The following is a 26,331-nucleotide window of genomic DNA, read 5'->3' as shown; positions in this document are numbered from 1 at the left end:
TTAATACGTATGTGTTGATGTTATTCAAACAATACCACCTCATCCAATCTATGGCATCTAACCGAAAAGTCCAGTTTTTCCCTTCACAAATCACCTTTTCCAAACCAAATCTCGACTGCGTAATTTGACAGGATGAACGTCTTCCGATCACAGCGTTGGCCTTAATTCTATTCCCACAATTTGTAAGCCTTCGATTTTGCCTTAATACTTCCATATTAAATGTCAGTTCTACCACACTGTTAACTGATCGGTTAATTTCACGCAAGTTAACGACCAACTATTCTAATTGTCTCTCGGAAAAATTCTCATAGCAAGTACCAAGGAATTTCCTCAAATGCTGAAGAGTCCAAGAACTATTTGGTAAGTCGATGTCCCTAACAATTCACTACTTGAGATTTCACGAAATTTAAGTCCAGCCCGAAAAGAAATTTACCACACTTCATATCGTCCCTAGTATTGTCTATACACCGATGTGCAGAAACGAATTGTGCAAAGTAGTCCCATACTGCCGGGGACTCGTGCATGCAACTTTCATTAATTTCACAGATCATATAGATTTGATTGAATCACCAGCACGTGGGAGGATTCATGAACATCACTAAATGTTTTCTCAGCATACCTCTTGCTGACTTTTGCTTCTTAACCTTTGTACCCAGGAAGCGAAATTACAGTATTGAGAGTGAACACAGCGAGAAAGCAGGAGCACTCCAAGTTAAAAAGCACTGATCTCGGGTTTTTCATCAATCAACATGGCATAATCTACCTCTAACATCCCCCTTGACTTTGAACATAACATTGTACAACAGTAGATGTTCAATAAGATTATGGTGTCCAATTCAACTTCAACATAGAAACAAAAGTAGACCTAAATAAATCCAGAGTTAATGCTCCTGATGAACTAACTACATTTTGGTGCAATATACATATGTCAACTATCTTCTGAACACAAAGCAGGATTGACATGTATCGTATAACTTCTTATCCTTATCTCTCTCCTTCTATGTACCATTATGTGCGTAAAGCTGTGGCAAAAATTGGATCTGAACCAGGAAAGTGAGTTATTTACCTCTATTAGCCATTAATCGAGTGCAGTTTTGTTTCTTCGGCCAGGTTTTGGCAAACCATCAAATATGGGTCTTGCTCTGGCCACAGTAGAAAGTGCCTGAAAGTCTGGCTTCAAACTCCACTTAGATGTGGGCCAGATGGACGACAAGCTACTATTGCTTTCCTGATCATGCAAATTTGATGTGCTTGATGACTTCCTCACAACAGCAAACCCATCGACCACGACCGAATCCCCTAACCCTAGAGGTATAGGATTCAAACTGCCTGCTTCTGCATCACTGGCCACAGAAGTTCGGCTTGCAGCTTTGGATCTCAGAGCTAAGCCCTTACTTGATGTGGCTGAAAACCCACCACCACTATTATCCTCCAACAACATTTCAGGCATGTTCGATTTGGACAAAAAATCCGCTTCTGACTTCTGACGCCTTCTGATCAATTTATCATTCCATCTCTCAGACTCACCTTCTCTGTCCTCTGCAAATGCTGCATCCTTGGCAAGTTCACCATTTTCATCAAGAAGAGTGTTAACTAGACTCCTGGTCTTCCTATGACGGCTTAAGGGTGGGTTAGAAGTTGGCAAAGATTTGGTAAATGGACCATCCTCTAAATAATGAGAACCTCCTTTTCTGTAAACTGCCATCTCACAACCTTCAGATCTGGCTTTCTCATCTGATTTGAGTCCATAATATCCTTGTAATGAACTCATAGCAGGGGAAACTCTCTGCTGAGGAGTCTGCATCCTTAGGGTGTGGAAGGACTCAAAAGGATTGTGATGGCCCTGCCGAGGTGGGGTCAGCTCAAAGCTGCTCCTTCTGCACAAATTACAAAGTAATTAGACAGTGATCCCTATGTATCAAGATTCACAATCCCAAGAAAAAATATACATAGAGTATCATAAAAAGGGAAATCAACTTGCATTCTTCTTCAGATTTGCAACATACATAAGCAAATGTCATAAGTCAGGATGGAACAAACATTAGCTGGTGACTTTGGTTGCAACTAACTGTGTTACCAGTATTTCGTTCCCTCTAAGGTAAGGGTTTACATCCTTAGTGATCATCTAATATCCAAAGACGCATTTCAATTAGGGACGCTTCCGGCATCAAACACTAGACTTCATATTCTAATTCTTAAAAATACAATTTGATTGATTAATCAGATTATCCATCAAAGATTTAAAAAATTTATAACATTAACACTTTCGCAGCAGCATCACATGGCATTCAACATTAATGGTTTTTGGAAGATTAGGCAATAAGTGCCTCCAGTGAAGACAAACCATCAACCCAGAGTGGAGTACGGTGGCTAGGTCAGATTCTGGGTTCTTCTACAGCTTTGATGAGTATGTTATAAACTATTTTGAGTTATGAGATCACTGAGTGATGGTCCACAATAGCCCAATGGATGGAAACCTCACTGAAACAATCGAATGGCCTATGTGGATATACTGTAAGTGCTTTCATAATCTTTAACTTAAAAATCGTCAGATAGATCAGACCTGAAGACATTATCAAGTCATGAACTCAATGGTTTCTTGAATAAAAATTAATATAATCGCAAAAGACTGAGCGTCAACAACTGATTAGCCCACAGAAGCATCGCTTAGAACATCAGCCCTGCTAGTCATCAAGTCACCATTGCGCAGCACAGACCAAAACAACCGTTGGAGACAATGTAACTGCCATTTTGATATTACCGATGCCCTTGACAACTGTAAATGGACACTTTAATTTCTGATCATAGAAACAAATCCAATCCCTTCGGTTTAGCTTCAGTAGAGAAGCATCCAAGTAACATCCTTACAACACAGACATGACCTTACAACAGCAATGACAACCTGACACTGCCAAGTCACATCCTTAATTGACTAAGTAAAATAACCTCTGCATCACATCTGAAACTTTGACAACCATCTAAAGCATCACTATCCTGCCTTAAGATTTTTGTGCCACAAATTAATTAAGCATTGGACTTGTTTAATGGCCCCTCAGTTTATATGTATATAGTTCTTTAGTTTTATAGAAAAATGAAACATGTATATGAATTAAATATCAATCTTGTATTTAAAAATCTCAACATTTTTATGTGCTACCTGAATATGCTCAGAGGCCTTACTAATTATACAAACTGCAAAATGGGTAGAAAAAGAGAAAGATAAGACAGTGAAAAACTTGCATGCAAAGCAATTATAGCAGGAAATTTCACCAAACTGAAGTAAACAGAGTGGTGAACCTCCTTGTCTCTTATTCCACAAAAAAATGACCAACCTTGTCTCGAGGTAATTACTGGAGTACAATTTTCCCCATTTTTTCCTTTGGTGTTGGTTATTGAGAGGATCCTTCCTCAAACCTCCAAGCATAAATAACAAAAAAAGCAGCATGGTGTGGTCAACTAATTTTTGTTATTCCAGCAAAAACATCTCCCATGAACCATCTCGCATATTTACCATGGAAATAAGTATAGCCAGAAAGATGTGAACTAAAGTATTGTACAAGCAACCAAGCAGCATGAATGATGTTGTTTGACTTGATTAACAAAATCAAAACAGTTGCTACTGATAGAAAAGAGTGATGACTATTTCCACAGTACACATATGCAAGGAATAAACTCCAATCAAAAAGATGATATGGCCAACAGACCGTTTAAGTTTGAAAAATGTTTTCCTTTAACGTAAAAGCAAAATTCCAAGTTTTTCATTTTTTACTGGAAATTAACTTTTCTTCCTTGTAAATACAAAAATTAGCTCTAATCTTTACCTGCTCCTGAAAGGTATATTTGGTAGGTCCTTAATTTGCAATTAAATAGGTCAAGCTCAGAGAATTGTGAAACAGCAGATGGATGATATGGCCAACCTATCATTTTAGTTCAAAAGATGTTTCCCCTTAATATAAAAGGCAAAATCTCAATCTTTTCCATTTTTACTCCAAATTTTTAACTTTTTTCTCTCGTAAAACCAAAGGTTAGCTCTTACCTTTACTGCCTGAAAAAATAATTTGGTAGGGCCTTAATTTAGTAATGAAATAGGCTAAGCTTGGAGAATTAGGATGTGCTGAACACTCAAACTCGACATATTCCATGGCATATACATGCAACTAGGTTTTTGGACATATACAGTAAAAAAGGTTGGAATTTATTTGGGACCAATGGGTCATGCCAATCAAAATCTAGCTTGCCCCAATTCCACAAAATAAATATGATAATTTGGGTTTCTTAGCAGATTTTTCTCCTTTCTCATTCTAAAACTGGCTTTCTTCTTCCATGAAACACCTGATACCGACATTACCATTGGATCCTGTCTATCTTGTAATCATGAGATGGTTTAGGTACACGCCATTAACATAGAGTTCCACATAATGATAGTAGTAAAAAACCCATTCAACAAGTTTTTGTTCGAAAAGACCTATCTGCCACTGTGGCTGGTCAGTCATATGAACAAGATCTGTATGGACATTGCTTAATTGCACCTTGCCTTTCATTTACAAAATTGTCTCATAAGTTCCCTTGTGACAGCAACTATAACCACAACTTAAACTAATGTTTAGCCTTCCGGAATTATCTCTGGTTGCTGGCAAAAAGTACTTTATCTTCCAGCTGCAGTGAGTTGTACACAGAACAGAAAAGGGACTGGACCTCCGCATAGGCCATACTGCGATGTATATCAAGCTACTATAATAACTGCCATATAAGGAAAATAAAGGAATATGTACCCTGGAGTATCTGAACCATTTGACAAACATGTAGTAGAGGGAGGATGCCTTCCTGGCAGAGGAATTTGGAGTGACTTGAGAGCAAACATCTGAATATCTGTGGTTAGGCCATTCAATCGTTTAATGTCAGCCACCTGAAGGTATCAATGGAGAAGCGCTCCCTTCATAAGTGACCATCATCTGGGTAACAGAAGGAAAATCGAAAGGGAGACAATAATGCACATAAACTAAGGACAGAAAAGTCTGGACAATATATGTGCAGGCTTGCAAGCGTGCCTGCTCTTTGTTGAGGTCTTAAATGATACGTGAGAAATCAGCCATTGAAATGACAGGGGGGCCATCAAAACATTAATCTACTCAAGCTAGTCCCAGCGATAATTTCATCACCGATATTCATGTTCTCACCTCTTGAATATCCCCTGCTACTTTTTATTCTTTCACTTGGCAATAAGAAAATCACGTTCTTATTATAAATGTGGAAAGATCAATATTTCTGAACATTTCCATCCGTTGATCACCTTCATACGCTACTTCAGGGAAACGTAATAGAAGAATCGCTAACAAAACCGCACATCAGGTGTTCTCAGCGCATTGCATAATCCAATGGAATTGGGATCAGAATCAGAATCAACTCCAAGCTCAAGTATCTTGATCCAACAATCCCCCACATAAGTGCCACCTAACGACGAATCGTCCCTTCCGACACTCATTTATATCATTCCAATTACGAAAGCGCAGGCAAGTTAGCATCCGTACCTCGACACCGTATCTGATGGCGACCCCGGCAAGAGTGTCGAATTTGGAAACCGGATGTTCGATGTAATTAGCACCGGACGAGGACGACGACGAGGCCAGCCGCGAGGGCGATCCCGGCGAGACCGGATACAGCTTCACAGCCGGCGAATCGCCGTCTCCACCGTACAAATCATCCTATACCCGCGGCAGCCGAAGAAGCCGCCGCCACCGCCGCCGTCTCCTCCATTGCCATTGCCATTGCCATTGCCATTGCCGGCGATCCGATCCGTGGCGTTACCGCCGTTGACGGAGGAGAACAGGAACTCGTCGCGATCCGCGCGATTTCCGTTCCGCCGCTCCTTCGCCATCCCCCGATACCATCCAAAAAGAACACAATGGCGAATCAGGGAAACGGAAACGAATCGAACAAGCGATCGAACGATGCGACGACCTCCGGAGCTTCGCGGACGTTGCGGAGAGAGAGCCGGGGGGCGCAATGTCGAGACCGGAGACGGGGGAATTCGAGGGTTCGATCTGGATGGAAGAAGGGGGGAAAATGGAAACCCTAGATCGGGAGGGACGAAGGAAGAAACATGCGAAGGAGGGAGGGAGAGAGGGAGAGAGAGAGAGAGAAGATGGTATCTTCTGGTTTTGCACTTTGGTCCCAAGGATTGCGGGCTGAACTGAAAATGTTGAGATTGAGAGGTCTCTCTGCTCACCCTCTCCCTCTCCCTCTCCCTCTCTCTCTAGGGGGAGAGCTGTGCCTTCTCCTTCAATTCAGGGGAGAAAAACGAAATACATTTGAATGCTTTCTTTTTTTTTAAAAAAAAAAAGGGAGTTATGTAAATATATTATAAGAAAAAGATTTTCCATGATTTGCTTGTAGAGTAGTTAAAATGATTATGATACAAATGGTCATTGAATTTTGACTTAATATGTAATATCATTCTTGAAATTTTCATTTGTTTGATATAACCCATAAAATTTATTCCGATATTTTTCATACAATGTAAAGATAAAATTGAACATTTATCAAAAAATTTAAGGATCATATTAAATAAATTAACATTGTATATTAAGTTGAAATTCATAAATCGCATTGCATAGAAAATATTTGTGTCATTTACCCAATTGTCAAAATAAGAAAAATATTTTATTAAAGTAATCAAAGAAAAGTGAAAATTTTTATCATGCAAATTTTTTTCTCTCCACATAAAATATTTTTATTGTTTTTAAGAGTGAATATTTTCCCCTCTCAATAAAATTACACTTACTAGAAGTTTCAACGGTTTGGTTGCTCAATTAATGCTTAAAAACAATTTAAAAATGATTTTAAAAAATTTAGGTCAACAGTCATGCTAAGGCATAGTGCATATGAATGTGTAAGTATATTAGGATAAAGGACTGAGTACAAAAGTAGAGTGATAGAAGAATGGCCTTTGCGGGATAACTCATGAGGAAATTCTTCTTCTTTATTTATTTATTTTTTTAAATTGAGTGAGACAATATTGCAAAATCAGCACACCATCTTATAAACTGTTAAGTTTGATTTATTTATAAGATCTTCAATTCTACGGTTAAAGAATCTGATCCAACATGAATTCATCATGAAATTTTTTGAATCGGACGCAACACAGCCTAACTAGAAATCGATGCACATGGGACACGTTTTAATCGGAAACATATTGTGATTATAATCGCGCAAAATGACGCAAATGATGCGCACAAACGTGCACCGTCGACCTCTCGCTCCATTCCTCAGAATAGAAATGAGAAGTCAATGCTGCGGCACCTATCGCCACCAATCAGACTTAAACACCATGAGTAGTATCATCTACAGGTGATCATAGGCTCGGAGGCTCATTTGCGTAGGTCGGATCAGGCTCTGAGGACTCAATGGACTGGTTAAGGCAACCAAATGCCCTTTCGGCTCCTTCCTATCTATGTAAATATGTTCATATTCAATGAATTTTAAATGAATAAAATTTAATGTTTTTTAAAATAATAGATCGATCTACAATTTTTTTTAAATGTTAGATTTTATAAGTACTGTCGGCTATTTTAAAATTTTAAATTATTTGATAAATACGTGATTTAATAATTTAATATTATATCAATTCCCGATTTTTGCCTCGGTCCACCGCAGGAAAAGACCAACACCAACACCGCCATTATCGCCACCGCATCCACTCTAACTCAGCCGACAACACCATTAACTCCAAACGCGGAGCAATGCAACTTACATGAAGGCCGCCACCACCAGCACTAGCGCCACCGTACAAACTCCATTGTTTTTCATGAGAGAGAGAGAGAGAGAGAGAGAGTAAAAGCCACCTGAGGCGTGCCGGTGCAGGTAACTAGGGAGAGCTCTGAGGCGATTGCTTCGGCGGAGGAGGTGATGGCGTGGTCAGAGGAGGAAGCAAGAAGGGGAAGGGAAGTATTGTATTCGATCGTATTAAGTAAACTAATATCTATACAAAAAAAAAAAAAAAAAAAGCATTTGCTTTGTAGATGAAATAGATAAAAAGGTTATATTGCAAAATTGAAGTTCACGAATTCAGCTCATCCAATTGACTAATATCTTTGTTCCTGCTCCTGAATACATAAGCAAATTTAATTGGACAATTACACTTGCAAAAGAATTGCTGTGCATTGGGAGAAGGTGATGTTCACCAAACTTGTCAAAATTACGATGAGAACTAAATGCTGGGTAAATGTAATCAAAAGGTATAAAGGGCATAAGAGCATATCAGCGAGATATGGGCTTACAAAACTTCTTATAATGCAATACAACACAGGCCTGAAGAATAAAAATTGGCTAGCACGGCCAGAAATCAGACATAAGTGAAGGGTATCTGTTCATCTACAAGAAAGTTTGTTCAATCTCTTATCTTGAATGGTCATCCAACCACGAAGCAAATTGGCCCCGTGGATGCGATCAGATTGGCAATCCAACATACAAATAAAGAGAACTTAATCTATAAACTTACGGGAAGATGGTGTATTGGCTGCTCAGAAAGAAAATCATCACAAACTTTAAAGCACCTAGAAGATGCAACTTCATCCCAGATACCGGAGGAGTACACCATCGTTACCCAACACAAATCCCTTCTTGTCATTTATGAACCTGAAAAAGAGAAATATCATATGCCAAACTTGCAGGGCAGTCTTTCCGAAAAGCAAAAATCATGTCATAAGGAATTAAAATATGTAAGGAGGCAGTTAAGAGAGTAACTTCATCTCTGATATTTTTTACAGCATGCGCAGGGAATGATGGACTACCGATGGAAAGCACAGGAAGAGCCAACATACTGGAAATGTGTAAAAATTAAGAGGTATAGATTTTGAGAGATCAAATCAGAATCTAACTTTTCTTTTCTTTTTTTTTTTTTGGGGGCGGGGGGACTTCAAATATGATAAATAACAAACTCACTTTACTGAATAAAGATTGGCAGCGATGTTGTCAGCAGCTTTTTCACGGATCCATGTCTTGCCACCATTGTTTGTTCTCAATAGAATCCCACTACCCCCTGCTGCCCAAGCCTCTTCCTGCAGCAACAGTAATGTGATCAGCACATGATGATGGATGAACGAGGAAGATCATACACTTTGGTGGAAATTTGTAAGACCAAACCATTCTAATAAACAACATAGAAAAGGCACATATTGATGCTTGTTTTCTCCTTTTAATTATTCAACTCTGAAGAGCTTCTCAACAGTTCGTTTCTATCCAATGAAAATTTGAACTTGCTCATTGATCATTGTTGATTGGTCAAATGATTGAAAGTTCTGATAACAAAACCTCGAATAGCAATTTCATGCAAGAAAGCTTCCACATTTGAATAATATCACAGTGAAATCAGAGTGGCAATATGAATCACCAAACTTGTATGTTCAAGGAGTTATTTCATGTCAACACTGTGATTAACAATATATTTGTTAGCAACAAAGCTGGAGAAGGAAAAGCTAAAAGGTGACTCTCAATGGAACTAGAAAGATTTCATCCCTAAGCTTTTTATAAGATAGTAGAATGAGATTAGCATCCAATTCATATATTTCCATTCAAGTACAGATTTTCTTTCATTTAAATTTCAAAAAACTGCAAGACTTGTGTGTTTATTTGAGTGCCAGAAAGACACTGAATAACTGGAACAGGCATCAATTCAGGCAACATTAAAGGCTGATGTGTGGTCATAAATCAAAAATATGTTGATATTGCTTAATAGAACATGCAATTTAATGTTAAAATCTTGTATATTTACTATGACAATTTGGTTGCATTGCATATTAATACATACAATAGGTGGCTATATGAATTGGAGAATGTGAAGAATGATGGATGAACATCATCTTAGACAACTCATGTGTAAAGTCCTATGAAGCATGTCCAATGTACCATATCTTGCAATTTAATAGGCTTGATCTTTGTGTATGAGAAGTAACTTCATTAACACAAGTAGAGAAAAAAATCATCTGCATGTTTTTAAATCGAACCATCCTAGGAATGGCATGACCCGTCACAGTAAAGGACAGATGTAACCATGCAGCAAGATGACCCTAATAAAATGCATAACATTACCAGGGAACGGTAGCCAACATCAAGAATTCCAAAACCACGACTTTGTACAGAGACCTCTTCAAAGTCCTCCCTGATCTGAGAGAAAACATGAGATCAAGTTGAAGAAACCAAGCATTCTTTTTCCTCTCAACTAAATTGATACTCCAACATTACACTATGCCAAAGACTCAATAGTTTGCTAGATGTACAAGAGTCCAAGAAATCAAAATAATTTCATTTGGAGCCCATAACATTACTCCATTAACTTACTCCAGTGCCTTTGCTGAGATAAAGTCCACCGCCACGAGCAAGAAGCCAAAGACCACCATCTGCCCTCCATCCCATGTTTTGAATTCTTCTTGCGACTGCCCTATTATGGGGTTGCCAAAATGGCTGAAAATAATGGAATGAAGTAAGCAATGATCTCAAGGTTCAATAGGAATCAATGAAGCACACGACACAGAGCTGCCCCATGAATGACGAATGAAAAGAAATGTGATTTGAACTTTCTAGAGGGTAATGACTAACTAGCAAGTGCAAGGTAACACTAAATGAAACTTCAGGAAGTGATTTTACATGGATAAAACAGTATTTGCGGAGATTTTAGTTTGTCCAACCTGGATTAATCATTTCTTCATACATTTCTCAATATCATTTCTAGATACCAGTAGCAAATCTGTGAAGCATCAGTATAAACCTCGCTGGATGTTTACACCAACCAAAAACTTCTCAAGCTCAACATCCCTGCAGTATCATTGCGTATATCCTGCGTATATACTGCCTAAGGACCAAAGGCATTTGGTCCTGTTTGTAAGGTGGGGTGTGTTTCAGGGTGTTTGCTGGGTTCAAATCCCAGCTTAAGCAAAACATACATGAATACTGCCTAGGGTAGCAAGATATCATTTTTCTCCAGTTAAAACCCACTCAGATGGCATATCATGAATCTGTGCTGAGAAGTTAAGCACTTATATTTTACCCATTTATATGACCAGATTTGAAGGCATCTTATCAGTTTTCAAATGGCCAATGGGAACTTGCTCTACCTCTCTATTCTCTATACAGTAAGCATATCTCAAGCTAAATGTCTCTGACAATTCAGAATTAGATCAATGACTTCCAGCAGAATGCTTCCTCAACCAACAATGAAATCCCCATCAGCCTGTTATTATCCCAATCAATCTTTTGATCAAACTTTCACTAGGCAGCAAAAGAGATCAATAATTAGGGATGGGTCATATAGGTAACAACTTCAGTGCTTAACAGAGGTACAAGGGGTTCCAAGATGAGAGATACATGTATGACAAGTGCAAATCATGAAAGCGTCATGAATTTAATAAGAGGCAGAAATGTCTTCTATCTACTCCCGAGGGTTTTTGTAGAGTAGAGGGATTGGACGCTAATATACATCTTTACATCTGATGAGGACCTCACACATGCATCCTGAGCAATCAATTTTCTGTCAGTGAAGACCTTTCTACTCACTTATCCTGATGAGAGATATTGATTGCAATAAAAAACTTACCAAGCATAGCAAACATTCTCAGAGGTTCCTTAATTTTAGGTTATAAAGAAAGGATCATACAAGTGTTTGGCCAATGATTGCCCCTAGGGATCCCGGTTAAGCATTGCTAACTATAGTCTCATTGACATGATCCATCATAAATTGGGCATAGCAACTTCCATATGTTTTTTGCATGTTCACACACAAAAACAAAAACAGAAAAGTACCTGCCCAGGCTCCCAAGTCAGGTAGAAATTACCGCGGCTGGAGACAGCGACATAGTTTCCCTCAGGTGACCGGTTAACTGTGTTAAAAGTTCCAGTATAGTAACTCGCACCACTGATCCCACTGGAAACTGTTCTGCATATGCAACAAAATTATGTAACCCTCTTCACCAATGAGGTTAACTTGATAGACCGGAATTTTTTTTGACACATTCAAAGAACAAAGTAAGTACAAGCTTTGCTTCAGAACAGCTACAAACCAAAGTACTCATTATGACTGCAAATGAACAGTATCTATAGGAGGCAGAAATTTCAAGTTAGTGGAATTTGCTTGAAGTGAAAAACCTTGAATTTCTCCAATAACAACCATACACGTGGCTCTACTTTGAGCAATAATATCTTTTCCTACCCCATAAACACTGACTTACACTGTGAGAAACTGATGCACAAACAAAATATTTTATGGAAATATCTCGCAAAGAAGAATGTGATTGTGCAGGAACTGATACACATACAACATATTTTATAGAAACATCTAGCTTATCCAACCAAAAAAAAAAAAAAATAGTTGCAATCACAGCATAAGAACGGTATTATAATTAATCAATTAATTAACTAAAATAGTTTATGACATAGATAGAATGAGAGAAAATCTAATTTCTCAAAGAGGTTGGCAATTTTTTCTAGCAATTGCACTGACCATGAAGTCATCCATTCTTCATGCAGGGTAGAGTTCTCAAAGAGTTTGAAACGTTAAAACAAGCATATCTAAGTCAAGAGTTGAGCATTTCTCTTAAAGCAGCATGATAATCCTAATTAAGTAGAATCTCATTCACTTATACTGGGGAGGTGAATATTACATCCATATGGACAAGCTTTGACATTTCATTAATTTTAATAAAGAAGGCTTTGCAAAGCAACCGCTAAGACATCTTCGGAGTGCAAGCTGACCTATTCAGGGTGGCTGAAACAGTCTCTTGAACCGCGGCCCTCCAGTTATAGCCTTTGTTCGATGTGATATATATTGCCCCTTGGTCTGTCACCATCTCAGCACTCTTTTCTCCAGTTGCCTTGATGTATACCTAGAGTTTAGACATCATGATTGACAACAATGTCATTACCTTGCCCATGGAGTTGGATCATAAAGCAGACTCTCCGAAAGAGCAATTTAAACAGTAGGAGCTCATACAATGTCTCCAGGAAGTTGAGAGCTCAACGGTATTCTATCCCAGGTTTCTCCGGCATCCGAGGTGTACAAAAGAATAGCAGGCTTTCCAACAATCCATCCTTCTTTTCCTTTGAAGCTAATGGAATTAAACCTGTAGTTGAAATCCTCATCTTCTGCTGAAGCTATCGAACGTGGAACCCAAGTGCTTCCGCCATCTTTCGTTTCCAAAATGGTCTGCCTGGTCCCCAGAAGAAAACCTAAGCATCACATCAGGCAAAAAAGGCAATCAGTGGATAAGATTGAGCGGCTAGTATGATTCTGCTCCTTCATACATCACCCAAGTTGCCCGATCCTTCAATAAATGTAAACAGAAATCAAACAGGGAAAGTATTTAGAAGCAGATTTTAGCTCCTGCTGTTCTCAACAAGCTTCCCATTTACATTTCCAGTCACGACCAAACCACCTTATATTTTCCACGATAGGCTAATGGACTCCCTCCATTGCATAAAATTGTTGTCAGCAGGAAACTTATCATTGAAGTTTCATAAGGTACACTAGATTGACACGCCTTCCAAACCAAAACGCTCTCGCCATCGGAAGCACATTTCCACCACAGAAATTTGCAGAGCACTACGGAGGCTGAAAGCGCAGCAATTCTAATCGGAAACAGACGCAAAAACCGAGGAGCATTTCGCCGTACCGTGGCTCGAGTCGTCGGGGACGAAAGCGATGTCGAGGAGGACGACGCCGGGGTCGATCGGCAAGTACACCCTCTCCCACTCGGAGAGGCCGTCGTCGTCCGCCCTCGCCGCCGGGAGGGCGGCGAGAGAAGCGGCCAGCGACAGGGAAGTGAGCGTCGCGAACTGCCTGCGACCGACGGGAGCCGAAGCCGACTGCTCCGACGAAGAAGACGAAGACGGAGAAGAAGAAGAAGAAGCGGAGGACGAAGAGGAGGAGGAGGAGGAGGAGGCTCTGGTGAGGAGGCGAGGGGAGGAGGAGGAGGACGGCGGCTGGAGGAGGCGAGGGGTGGCGCCGCCGCCGGTGAAGAAGGAGGCCAGGGATGGCTTCAGTGCGATGATCGCCATCTCTTTCTCTCTCTATCTCTCTCCGTCTTTCTCTCTCTTCGAGCGTGGTCGCTCGCTTATCCGGACGGGGGTGAGTACGCTCTCTCTCTATCAACGGCTACGCGGGCGATTTTCGCCTCCTCAAATCCAATTGGATGGGGGGACCCACCGCCCTCCCAGTTTCTGGATCACTTTATTTCTCCATTTTATTTCCTTTTCTTTTTAAATCGATTTCTCAAAGCTAAAAAATGAATGCCCATAATCTACTGCATATGCTTCAAAAATGAAAATACATAATTTCATGGCCTTCTTGAACTAGCTTTAACTCTTTGTAGTTTTCTATGTTCCGCCTTTTTTAAGCATATGAGATTTGGACTTAAATTAAATGTGGATCGAATTTTATGAAAAACCATTAATACAGAAAGTCTTTTCAACTTCTAAAATCTTAATGAACAAGTAAACGTAAATCTATAAAATATTCGAAATTGACCCATAGTTTGGTTTTCATAATGTATTCGAATTTGCATAATTCTTTCGGCATGAAGTAGTTAACAAGAAATATAAAATAAATGTGTTATAACACGAGCAATCGAGAACTACAAAAAATCTATCGCATCACGATTGATTTGCGACAGCATTTCTCTTACGAATAAATGTGTTATAACATGCATTGAATTCGAATTCATCTGAGCCTCGGATATCACAATTATTGATTTTTACGAGCTCACAAAAATAACGAATAACGATCTAACGATTATGATGCACCGAACCCGACGGTGGCAATTGGCATGGCTACTCAACAAAGAAAAGGCCAAAAAGTTGACATAAGGACGTTGGATAATATTTTGCAAACAATAAGGCATATTCGTTTCCAAGTCCCCTTTGTCTACCTTATCTCAAGATGATCCCATGTCATATCGGTCGCCAACCAACTTGTGAAGCAATTGTTCAGACAACGAGAGTCTCCTATAATAATAATAATAATAATTCAAAGGAGTACAATGAGCATCGAGAACAATGGTAATGAGATTGTACTGAAACCGGCTCGGAGAGTATCGCCTTGCAAAACAAAAACCCATTAGTTCTATCCTTCGGGTGCCTACTTTTGTACACATCCTTAGAGACGGTTACCTCAAACTCGGTGGCGTGTTTTAGAAGCTGAATCATCCGCCACGATTAAGGGTGACAGGATGAAACTTAGCCTAAAGCTCGCTTTGATGATGAGTTTATAGAAGAATCTCACTCACCAAGGGAAAAAGAAAGTGGGGATTGGAGAAGAACACAGAGGAAAACATCAGTAAATAAAATGACCAACGTCCTGCTTTCCGATGTATTAAGGAATAAATTTCTCCCTCAATAGAGAACGGGGAAAATATGACTCTGATGAATACAACATTACGGTATCAACACTAGTCAGTCCTCGCTTGTCTATAGTGTTTATTTATCCAATGATTTGCATTAGTGAAAGGGAAAACCCCAAGCATGAAACGAACAAACATCTCCAAAGACAGATTATATAGAGAAAAATGGAGCATCGACCTTGTTTAAGATTCTGCAATACTATATGAAGCCAAAATGCTGAGAGTGAACCGGATCAATCGACAAGGCCTCTCTGCTTGAAGACCTCTAACATGGCCGCACCAATTTTGCGGGAGACTCCACCACTGTAACACCAGCTTCCCTTAGAGTCTTGATTTTGTCTTGAGCAGTGCCCTTCCCTCCGGACACAATAGCTGTAAAGCAAGAAGAGAGCATTGGTAAGAATTACAGAGAGCAGGATAAGGAGAAGGAGAAGGTAAGTATCAAAAAGTTCCGGACACAACAGTTTAAAGGATCTGAAGGAGAAGGTAAGTATCAAAAAGTTTCATGAATGCCGGGACTCGGTGAACACAGGATATTTGACACACTCGCCCCTAGACAATTTAGCTGTCACTGTTTCACCTATATAGAAGCCCCTCTTCAAGGCAGGGTAAGAATTACAGAGAGCAGAGTCAGAGGAAGAAAACAGTTTGCTCCACTAGCAAGATTGATACAGAATCAGGCATAAAATTATAAATGAGAACTAGGACGGTCTGGTCTAAAGGATGAATGCTTGGAGGGAAAATGGATAATCAAGATAAAGTGAGCACTGGACGACATTATGTTGGCTTGTCTGCATAAAAGCTAGCTAAGTTCCTAAAGGACTTATCCCCCGTCATGCTCTCCTCTGAATAATTCCTGAATACTTAGAAAATGCCAATTCTACTGAACTTTTTTGGTTCAACAAAGATAAAATGAACACTGTTAATATAAGCATGAAATGCATCTAGAGGTCAACAAAGAAAGAAAAAGTACCTCCAGCGTGACCCATACGACGCCCAGGGGGAGCAGTCAGTCCAGCGATAAATCCTACAACAGGCTTCTCTGTCTTGCTTTCCTGTTTGATACATCACATTAAGTAAAGATGTCGATACATAGACTAGAAATAATTAGACAGCAGTATACTGCATATAGAAGTAACCTGCAGACTCTGGAAATAGTAACCACTATCCTTCAGATGTCTCAAATCTTAGTTGTATTTCAGAAAAACCCGTACAATATTGCATTCCAGGAAACGCAAACAAATGTGCCGAATTACCACTTTCACACCACGATTTAGAAATAATGCAACCAGACATGGAAAATTTTAACTCCATGAAGAACATTCTAATGAGGTATCCATGGTAAAGAAGTACCCAAGTCCATAAGCTCAAGAAAGCAACACAGGCAGTAAAAAAAATAATTTCTGAGCCAATGATTTTCCTCCAGCAGCATTTGACTGTTCTCTATCATGAAATACAGAGGAAATTTCAATAATGTCCCAGAAAGTAAACTAAGAAGTGAGAAAGGTGGAAACCTACTACCGAATTTGATCTATTTCATAATAATGACATGCCAACTATTTATCTTTCTTGCTGCTAGCAGCCAATTGGTCATGTGGACATAGGTAAGCAAGTTGAAGTTTTGAATGAATGCTCCAGGAGCTACAGGGGAAATCAGCTCAGCAATATCATTAAAATCGAAGAAGTGGAAATTCATGCCTTACGCCCAAAAAAAAAAAAAAAAAAAAAAAAATGATTAAGCGATGAAGAAAAGGCCAGATTACAGAACCCACATGTATACATAGGGATATACTATGTACAGCAGCAAAAGCTATTTGATGAAGCAATCCATAATAGGGACAACATAACATTTTTAGATTGCAAAATTTTGTAAGCAAACTGCAAATATTATGTTGGAATTGACCTATAATTTCTGACCTGAATTAATGCAGCAGCATCCTCTTCTGCAGTGCCACCAATTTCTCCAATCAGAATAATCCCTGAAGCATGCATAAATTGGTGAGTAACTACCTTCGAATCTATCGCATTCTTTTTTCTCATCAGTCAGCAACTGCTACCAGTGTTACAATAGTAAGGCAACTTAGGTAGAGCAATCAAATCATTATATGGTAGATAGATATATGCAAGCAGCATGTCCAACATTAAGTTCAAGATTTTTGGAACTTCAAAAGAACTCTTATGAAATCAACCAATCAACCAATCAACCAAAGGGCAAGAAGAGTCCACTCAGTGAAACTTCAAAATTATATGGATGAAAGACATGCGATCTACCTTCTGTCTGAGGGTCTACAAGAAACTTCCTAATGCAATCAACAAAATTTGTCCCGTTGAATGGATCGCCACCAATGCCGACACAAGTTGATTGTCCCAGGCCAACAGCAGTTGTCTGGAAAACCTGCAAAGAGTTATAAACAGAATCAGTTTTGTGCCAATCTGTCTTGACATGAAGATGTACAGAGAGACTAATGAAATCGAACACCTTTACATAAACACATGGAACTCAATCTACAGCAGGGTTTTCAGAAGCCAGTGGCCTGGGGTGATCAAAGATTTCAGGATTCACCCTTGCACACAAAAATAAACCAAAACCTCTCCTATATGTGTACATGGTTCAAGCCAGCCATCAGGGCAATGACTGTGGATTCGCTTATTTCTTCACCAACCGCCAATCAAAACAGTGAAAGGACCAATAGTTGCAGAAGCCTAGAATGTGAGGATCAACGTAATGGCAGAGATTCTTACACGGTTTGAAGTTCGAAGTTCAATGCAGTTCAGAGATAATTGTTGTTTAAACAACGCAAAGTATGAAGATGCACAAGGACAGGAGATCTCATATCATGGAAAGATATTTAAAGGGTCTAGCTTTTTCTGAGGGTGAACAACATCACTTCTCTTTTCATTTGATTATTTTCTGAGTAGAATTCAATAGAAAACTTGCATTTCTTTATTTTAAGACTCTGGTCCTCTTTCTTGAGGAAGTAATTTTTATGGGGATTAAATAACATAATTGTTTCTATTCTCAAATATTATCCAGTTTTATTAATTACTTGAAAATTAAAGTTCATCTTTTGTTTGTGATCCTACAAAGGTTCAATATCTCGTAAGCTGAAGTTTGTCATGCATCTACAAGTAAATAAAACTTCATTTTCTCCACATTTTTTTTGTTATCCCACAAGAAATGCTTAAATCCTTAGACAGGCTAATGGAAGTGGGACACACAAAGTACGAGGGTTACTATGTATTTTGATTCTCTTTATATAAGTTTGGGTTACCTCTCTTTTTCTCTTGATCAGTTATTGAGTGAGTTGTGTCTGATTCAGTGACAAATTCTTAACTACCACATTTAACACTTCAAAATCACATATTCTAGGGAATTTCGTTGAGTTTAATGTGCATGAAACACAGGCATTCGAAAAAAACTCAGGACAACCCACTAAGAATAATACAAAGCAGAGCAACTGCTTACTGCCACTTGATTTGCTGAACCAGGGAAGGCTAGCAGACTAGAGATTTTCCTTTTTTGTTCCCTCAGAATAATAATAAAATAGGTTAAGGACTGCAAACATCAAGTCCTACAAGACCCACTATCAGGATTTCAACACTAAATCAGTTTTAAGTGATTTGGCTGAGATACTTTGCTAAAAGTGGCCCAAGTATCTTTTTCTGATACTGAATATAGAATTCAGCCAAATTTTTTACGTTAGCAATACCATAAATGTACTAAGGATGATAGTAGAGGTCCCTCAAAAAAATTCTAATAAGTTGCCATGCCAACAAACAATTTGCATAGAAAATCTCCCGATCAGAAGAGCCAAAGAGTAGAAAATCTCCAGATCAGAAAAGCCAAAGGGAACAAGAGAAGAATATCTTTATGGCAGGAGGATCTAATAAACAAAAAATATTACTTTTAATCCCTCCACTAAAAATGCTCAAGTTATGCACATGAAATGTGAGTGCTCATGCATGCACCTGTTCCTATGTAGCAGTTATGTGTGCCTTGGGGCCAAAAAGAAAGATTTACACTTTCGTGAACTCAAAAAGAAATGGCATTGTATCGCCTTGTCATATCATACCAAAAGCATCTATCCTTACTTTGGAATGTATCAACTTATGAAAAGACAACCTATTGATGTTAAAGAAAAAGAGACTTACTGCTTCGTAAGTCAAGGTACCGGATCGAGAAACTATTCCTATACGACCAGGCTTGTGAATGTATCCGGGCATGATCCCAATTTTACATTCACCGGGCTTGATGATACCAGGGCAGTTTGGCCCGATCAACCGAGTTTTCGATTGGCTGTTGATAGCAGCCTTGACTCGCACCTGAAATTGGAAACCATTAGCTTTAACAATTATGACAAGCAAAGGGTGAAAATGTTTAATTCCACCATTTCTGATATATGTTTGCGTGAGTAAATACTTTATTGTAAGAACAAAATAGTAATCATTTCAACTTTGGGAAAATCTTTCTTCAATCAAATTATTATTCTACTGTTTTGTCCTTTAAAGAGAATTATTTGCTAGATGAGCAGGAAGAGTCAGCCAATCCCCACACATTATCACTTAAACATGTAGAATATTACCAAGACACTTTATGCTGCCAATACAACTCTCAGGAATAATTGCCTAATGGCTGCATAAGAGCAGTGTCACATAGGTAAACTTTAGCTTACCATATCATGTTGCGGAATCCCTTCTGTAATACATACAACAAGATCCAATTCAGCTTCCACTGCTTCCATGATAGCAGCGGCAGCAAATGGTGGAGGAACATAAACAGCAGAAGCATTAGCCTTGGTTTCAGCCTTCGCTTCAGCAACTGAATTGAATACAGGAAGTCCCAAGTGTTCTGTTCCACCCTTCTTTGGTGTCACACCCCCCACCTGTATACAATTTTATCCCATGAAAATTAAAAAGCAGCTAGAATCACAGGCAATAAAATAGCTGCATCACCCCATCTGCTACGGAAGTGAGATGAGCTGAAAAATAGAGCCTTCTCCAACAATAGTCAAGGTAAGCAAAAGTAAAGATTTAAAAAGCATCCGAACTTCAATAGCTTGGTAAGACAAATGAATGACCAAACGTCCAATGAATATCCAGTAATAATTCTGCTTCTGCCTGAATATCGGATTTTTCCATTACTGGATAACAATAATTGCCACATATAACATGCCTCAAGTGTGCTAGGCAGTTTACGTTTACAGTTCCATTAATCAAAAGTACAATCGAATCTGCTACAATATGTATGACCAAATGCATAGATTACCAGAACAGAACAATAGCATTTGAAATGTGCGTTCAACAAAGCCCAACTAAAACAAATCAGAATGTGAAACTGCATGAAGTAGCTAAGATATCCCAGAAAGACCCAATTCACGAGCTTTAGCAGAAAGACACAGAGCCATCCCCCATCGCGACTCACAAGCCGTGTCGTATTTCCAACTCTTCGAACGCATGATCCATAAAAAAACAAGCCCCGAACAACACCGCCGAATCACCTCGTGGCCCGGAAGAACAACAGTGACATAACCCCAGATCGCCGACCGATCTCCCCATACCTATCGACCGAGACCTAATTCACCAGGTATAAATTAAGCGTTCTCATCGGCACAAGATCAAGCTTCTTACGCCGAAGATCAAACCAAATCGCATCTCCTTCTAACGGAAAAAAAAAATAGAGAAAAAAGAAAAGAAAACGCTGACCATTCTCCTACCACGTCGAGATCAAAACGAATACAAAACAAAGCGCACGCGAGCGTGCCATTACGTCTGCTTAAGGGAGAGAGAGAATGAGAGAGGCACCATTTTCGTGCCATACTCGATGGCCTGCTCGGTGTGGAAGGTGCCGTTCTTCCCGGTGATGCCCTGGCATATCACGCGGGTGCTCTTGTCCACGAACACCGCCGGCTGCGGCGGCGCCGCGGCGGCCGCGTAGCCCCGGGCCAAGCCGAGGAGAGGGGATGGTTTCTCCGACGCGATTGAGCCGATCAACTTCGCGGCGGCTTGCCGAGCCATCGCCTCTCTCTCTCTCTCTCTCTCTTTCTCTCTCTCGCGATCGAATTGAAGTGAGGAACAAGGAGGGAGACTTTTCTTTTAGATGGGCCCGATTTCCGTGCAATGCTAGATTATGTATTTTGGGCCCCAATTGACTCGGCCCGCTTAGTCAATGCTAGAGATTCATAACATGAGGCCCAACTTTTAGGCCCAAACCCGCCCATCAAAATTATTTTCTTTTGTACATGCACATGATAACCATTTTTATTTCTGACTAAAACTATTTTTTTGTTTTTGAAAATAAATTTAAAACAGAAATCCGTTGGATAATGCAGTTTCATTTTCTACTTTTAGAATAGATTTTTAATTCAGAAATAAGTTGGGAACAAAAATGAGAAATCGGAATTTTTTACTTATTTATTTTTAGAATCGAAATGAGATATATTGCTTACCCTCCCTACTAGCCGAGCACCCACCTATTGCTATCCATTGTCTGTCGACTACGGTTGATCGCTACTGCCACCCAAGATGAAGAAATTTTGTGTCGATATCAAATAAATTTCCATTCCAGAAATAGAAATTATGCGTTATTGTTAAATGCATATTTTTGCTTCGAAACTTGTCCAATGAATAAAAATACATTCACGCCCTTAATGTCGCCCAATCAGATCAGACCAAAACTGGGTTCTCTCAATAAAAGTTATTGTCCAAACCCGCCCACAAACACTTCCGAGTCCCCATGGCTCAGACCCAGATCTGGGGGATGCAGAGTCCCGCAATGAGTCCAGACTCCATCTCGGTCATTTTCATTTTCGATTCCGGACTTACAATAATCACGTCTAGCAAGACCGAAATAGCTATTACGATTGTGATAGAGAATGCGTTAATTAGCACGGACAGAGCACGAATGTCCTATCGGTGGTGTCCGTAAGCTGAAGATCGAACTCACCTTTAAATAGGTATACATTTGCGTGCAACCGCCCAAGTATCTTTTTGATATGACGAGATAAGACTTTCAGATTGAAGTACTACTGGTAAAATTATCATTAATAAAATAAATAATTAAAGCAAAATAGTCCCCGTACACAATTGTCCTAGGCACATCTTCACATGCAATATTAATACATACACTATTATATATTAATATGACCTCATAATAACCTCATCTTGATTATTCAAAATGGCATATTTTGGAGGTTAGAGGAAAAGTATCATAAAAGTTTTAAACCTTTTGTATTAATGCCATTTTAATTCTAGACATTTTATTGGAATTAATTCAATTTTGAACCTTTTAACTTGGTGTTCATAAACCTTTTATTGATGTCAATTTAGTTCTAAAATTGTTGATTTAATGTCAATTTAGCCCCAAATATTTTGATTTAATGCCAATTTAGTTATTTTGGCTAATTTTGACTAGATGTTATGATGTGAACATTGGCAGCTAACGTGACATGACTAATGTTGACGTAGACAACTTTTAATAATATTTTAATATTTTTAGAATTATTTATTTATTTATTTATTTTCTCTTTGTTTTCCTTTTCCTTTTTCTTTTTTTTTCTTTCCCTCCTCCTTCCTCCAGCCGACGATGAGCTAGGCGACTAGCTAGAGATGAGAGCCAATGAGTTTGAGGACAGCCTCGCGAGCGAGGCTCAAGTCCTCGCTAGCGGCTATGAAGGCGATCTCGTGCTGGGCAAAGGAGGCTTACCCTTGTCAAGTTTGATAAGGGTCCGACCTCATCGGCCATGGGCGAGGCCGAATCTCGCTAAATGGGGTGAGGTTGAGCCTCACCTAGCCACTAGCAAGGGCTTGAGCACTCATAGGAGCGACCTCACGTCTCTAGTCGGCAAAGGCTTCGGCCTTGCTAAGGGCTAGGCAAGGCTCGACCTCACTAAATTTGGCAAGGTTGGGCCTCGTGCTACCTTGCATTGTCACCGGAGACGGCTCGAGCCTCACCAATGATTGGCAAGGCTTGTTAAAGGCCAATGAGGTCTTCCCGACCCTTGCCCCTAGCTAGCGGGGCAATCGGCTAGAGGAAGGAGGAGGAGAAGCAAAAAAGAAATAAAAAGAAAAAGAAAAGAAAATTAATAAATAATTCTAAAAATATTAAAATATTATTAAAAATTATTCATATTAACACCGACTATACTACGTCATTCAACCGGCATCCATATCTACAATATTAGGTCAAAATTGGCCAGAAGAATTGAATTAACATTATATCAAAATGTTTATGATTAAATTAACACAAAATCAAATAAATTATGACTAAATTGACACCAAGTGAAAAGAAGGATTTACACCAATAAAAGACTTAAGACTGAATTGACACATAAAAAGATTTAGGACTCTTTTGACACTTTTCCGGAGATAAGATGAATCTCTATCGTGCTCTTTACTTATATCACAATTAAGATTTTGCGCAACTTGATAGAGACAATATACGAGGGTGACTCGGTCTCTTCCAATCAAGTCTAACCGAAAACGATTGAAATTATACGAGCCTCCAAGTATTAGCGAAACATAAGTTCATGCTGCATCTGCTTGCTGTGCAGCTTGCCCGCCCCGATTTCATATTAACAATAATAAATTGCCATCTCTGATTCTCAAATCACTAATTACAATGTCGTGAGCATGCTCACACCAGAGATTCCAGGTCTTGAAAACGCCGACAAAAAATCGATTTCTATACCGTTGTCTACATCATGTATTTCGACTGCATTCTGTACATCAACAGGCGATATTTACTGTACAGCAATTGGCACGGAAAGATTTCTACGAAGCCAGAACCACAGGATGACCTCGTCTAATATTTACTTGCTAATTGAGATGCTACCGACATTAAATATGCACTCACAAATGACGAGTTCATTCGCTTGAAAATTCCACCTATGAACAGTTCAATAGATGCCGTTACCCTTTCATGCAGCAAAGAGAATGTGAGGATGCCCATACTCAGTCTGTGATCAAGGCCGAAATATTTTCATGGTTTTCATCACCTGAAGACGACAGAAGGGACACCTTGAAACAGCAGATGAGCATCTACGGCAGAGGACATGGCCACAGGGAACAATGGCAACATCCACTTCAGCACTCAAACATACCCGACAAACCCACGCCGCCTTGGCCATGTCAGCTTCTTTAGAAGCCACGTCAGCCTTCTCCTGCAGAAATAATACGAAAAGTTGTTGATATCATGTTGGTTTCAGTAAAAAGACATTCCCATACATAGAGTAGAACACCTGGGATAAATTATGCAGTCAATGGGATTTTACAATGGAGAGCAAAAACTTGCATTCTTTATTGCAGATACATAGGTTGCTTTTGTGGAAATGACAATTGTGATCTGCAGTTAATAATCTAGTTTTATTTAATGGTACCATGGGTGGACCAAAATATGACTAAGGTTGTGCATCTTCATTAAAGAGGAATACCATATGGAAACAGTAATGCTGAACAGGTACACAAGGCAATCAAAATAAAAGTTACGCGACAGCTCAGGAGGGCCCCTAGGTGACTTTCACGGTTTTAGCAGGAATACACTAATACAATCTGACCATGTATCGTTGGGGTGATTTTCTATGAAAACAGATCACCCCTTCCAGATGATGCCTCTTACACTCGTGCATATTATATAGATGTAAGAGCATACCAAATCCACTACAGAGAACACTGCTTAACTATGCCCCTGGATATACAACCATGTTAACAAAGTCTTGGTCTTTCCCCTGTCTGGACAGAGATCGACCAGTTTTGACACCATTATGAAAAGTGTCGATGTTCGCATCCATGTCAAGTCAAGGAACCTCTGCATCTTCCATACGACAAATTAAACATTATCACTCTCAATGGAAGCTCATTCTGAATTTGCAAAAGGTGCTGAGATTACCAAGAAGCTAACACTTGCCATTGTCTATATTGCAGTGTTCAACACTGGTCCGATTTCTCAATCTTCTGGGGTGAATTCTTTTGACTTGACATGCTCTTCACCCAAACCCAAAAAAAGAGAACGACCTAAACAAGGGAATGTGGCCTTTGATAGCTGAAAATAAGTTGCTCATGACAATGGCTAGAAGTGCATCTCGAGGACCATTACTGAGTAATGGTAGAATACTGGGGTCATCTCTAGGCACTAAGAAGACAAGATGAAGTGCATGTGCCTCAGGCTTACATGCACAACTTCATAGATGATGGTCAGCTGATATCCTCTGTCTAAACCAATGTAGTCAAAAGCACTCACATTGCACGGATAGGTGCTTGGGTAAGGAGAGGCCATGACTTCTCACTTCTAACCAAGGGCATCCAGCTAAAAGCGCATTTTTGGCTATAAAACAATCATGCGCAAAGGGTTAGAAGTGCCAAACTTGATACTTCAGTAAGTTTTTGAAATCTAAAGTGCCTCAAAAAACCTTTTTCTCCATTATTTAAGAAGGTTCAGCCATAGGGGAGGGTCAAAAAAAAATTTGGGACCAAAACACCTTTTGGCCTTTTCAAGCAGAAGCCTGTGGTTCTTTCTGCCCTAGTTAAGCTTGCAACAGCAGTGTTCTGGCTCACGAGTATTTTGCTCTACAAATATGTAATTTAAATATTGTCTACTTCCCTTTAAGATTCTTAGTACATCCTTATTTTGAAAAATGGCAGCTTCCTCCCCTTCATTGTGCATTTCTTTCTACGCCTCTGGCAGCAGACAATTTTAGTTGCTAGCGCCTAAGGTGCATCGTTCACCTTTTGGATGACAAAAACACCAAATTTCATCATCATTGAGCAACTCAGAAAGCCTCCCTTCCTACTGCCTTTCTAACCCAAATTGGTAAGCCTATTGTTTCTCTTTCATCTTCTATCATCTGAACAGATCGATCCTGGTCGCACTAATCATACGTAAGGTACCTCTGGTGTTTTCTCCAAAATTTTCTGTTCAGAATCATTTTCTAATGTCACCCTTCCTGCTCACTCT

The 26,331-nt window shown here is 39.4% G+C and overlaps 4 protein-coding genes across 8 annotated transcripts in view; all 4 read right to left on the bottom strand.

Moving 5' to 3' along the window:
* Positions 1–712: 712 nt before the first annotated feature.
* LOC104421600 lies at positions 713–6,249 on the bottom strand. 5 transcript variants are annotated; one of them, XM_039303589.1, is made up of 4 exons: positions 5,529–6,249; positions 4,773–4,952; positions 3,333–3,414; positions 713–1,877 (listed from the first exon to the last, which is right to left on the bottom strand). In XM_039303589.1, the coding sequence occupies exons 2-4, from the start codon at positions 4,789–4,791 to the stop codon at positions 1,079–1,081; spliced, it is 900 nt and encodes a 299-aa protein (XP_039159523.1). In that variant the 5' UTR covers positions 4,792–4,952; positions 5,529–6,249; the 3' UTR covers positions 713–1,078. The 5 variants fall into 5 exon arrangements, with proteins under 5 accessions (XP_039159523.1, XP_039159522.1, XP_039159524.1 ...); XM_039303588.1 differs by having other exon boundaries at positions 4,773–4,906; XM_039303590.1 differs by lacking the exon at positions 3,333–3,414.
* Positions 6,250–8,222: 1,973 nt separating this feature from the next.
* On the bottom strand, positions 8,223–14,125 carry LOC104421599 (photosystem II stability/assembly factor HCF136, chloroplastic). Its single transcript, XM_010033607.3, has 8 exons — positions 13,659–14,125; positions 12,980–13,215; positions 12,742–12,872; positions 11,794–11,926; positions 10,336–10,458; positions 10,087–10,161; positions 8,941–9,056; positions 8,223–8,634 (listed from the first exon to the last, which is right to left on the bottom strand). The coding sequence occupies exons 1-8, from the start codon at positions 14,041–14,043 to the stop codon at positions 8,568–8,570; spliced, it is 1,266 nt and encodes a 421-aa protein (XP_010031909.2). The 5' UTR covers positions 14,044–14,125; the 3' UTR covers positions 8,223–8,567.
* Positions 14,126–15,316: 1,191 nt separating this feature from the next.
* LOC104421598 (succinate--CoA ligase [ADP-forming] subunit alpha, mitochondrial) lies at positions 15,317–21,453 on the bottom strand. Its single transcript, XM_010033606.3, is given in 8 exon segments — positions 15,317–15,672; positions 15,675–15,755; positions 16,357–16,438; positions 17,301–17,362; positions 17,655–17,778; positions 19,536–19,706; positions 20,057–20,266; positions 21,186–21,453. Coding segments are annotated over 8 exon segments (999 nt in total). The 5' UTR covers positions 21,399–21,453; the 3' UTR covers positions 15,317–15,616.
* Positions 21,454–23,946: 2,493 nt separating this feature from the next.
* The window catches only part of LOC104421597, a 29,463-nt gene continuing 27,078 nt past the window's right edge, over positions 23,947–26,331 (bottom strand). The window contains 1 exon segment of the mRNA XM_010033604.3: positions 23,947–24,541. Within this exon segment, the coding sequence (XP_010031906.2) occupies positions 24,344–24,541 (198 nt within the window). The 3' untranslated portion in view covers positions 23,947–24,343.

The sequence above is a fragment of the Eucalyptus grandis genome, chromosome 10, assembly GCF_016545825.1.
Source record: "Eucalyptus grandis isolate ANBG69807.140 chromosome 10, ASM1654582v1, whole genome shotgun sequence".
NCBI lineage: Eukaryota > Viridiplantae > Streptophyta > Magnoliopsida > Myrtales > Myrtaceae > Eucalyptus > Eucalyptus grandis.
This window is presented reverse-complemented; position numbering and strand designations above follow the sequence as displayed.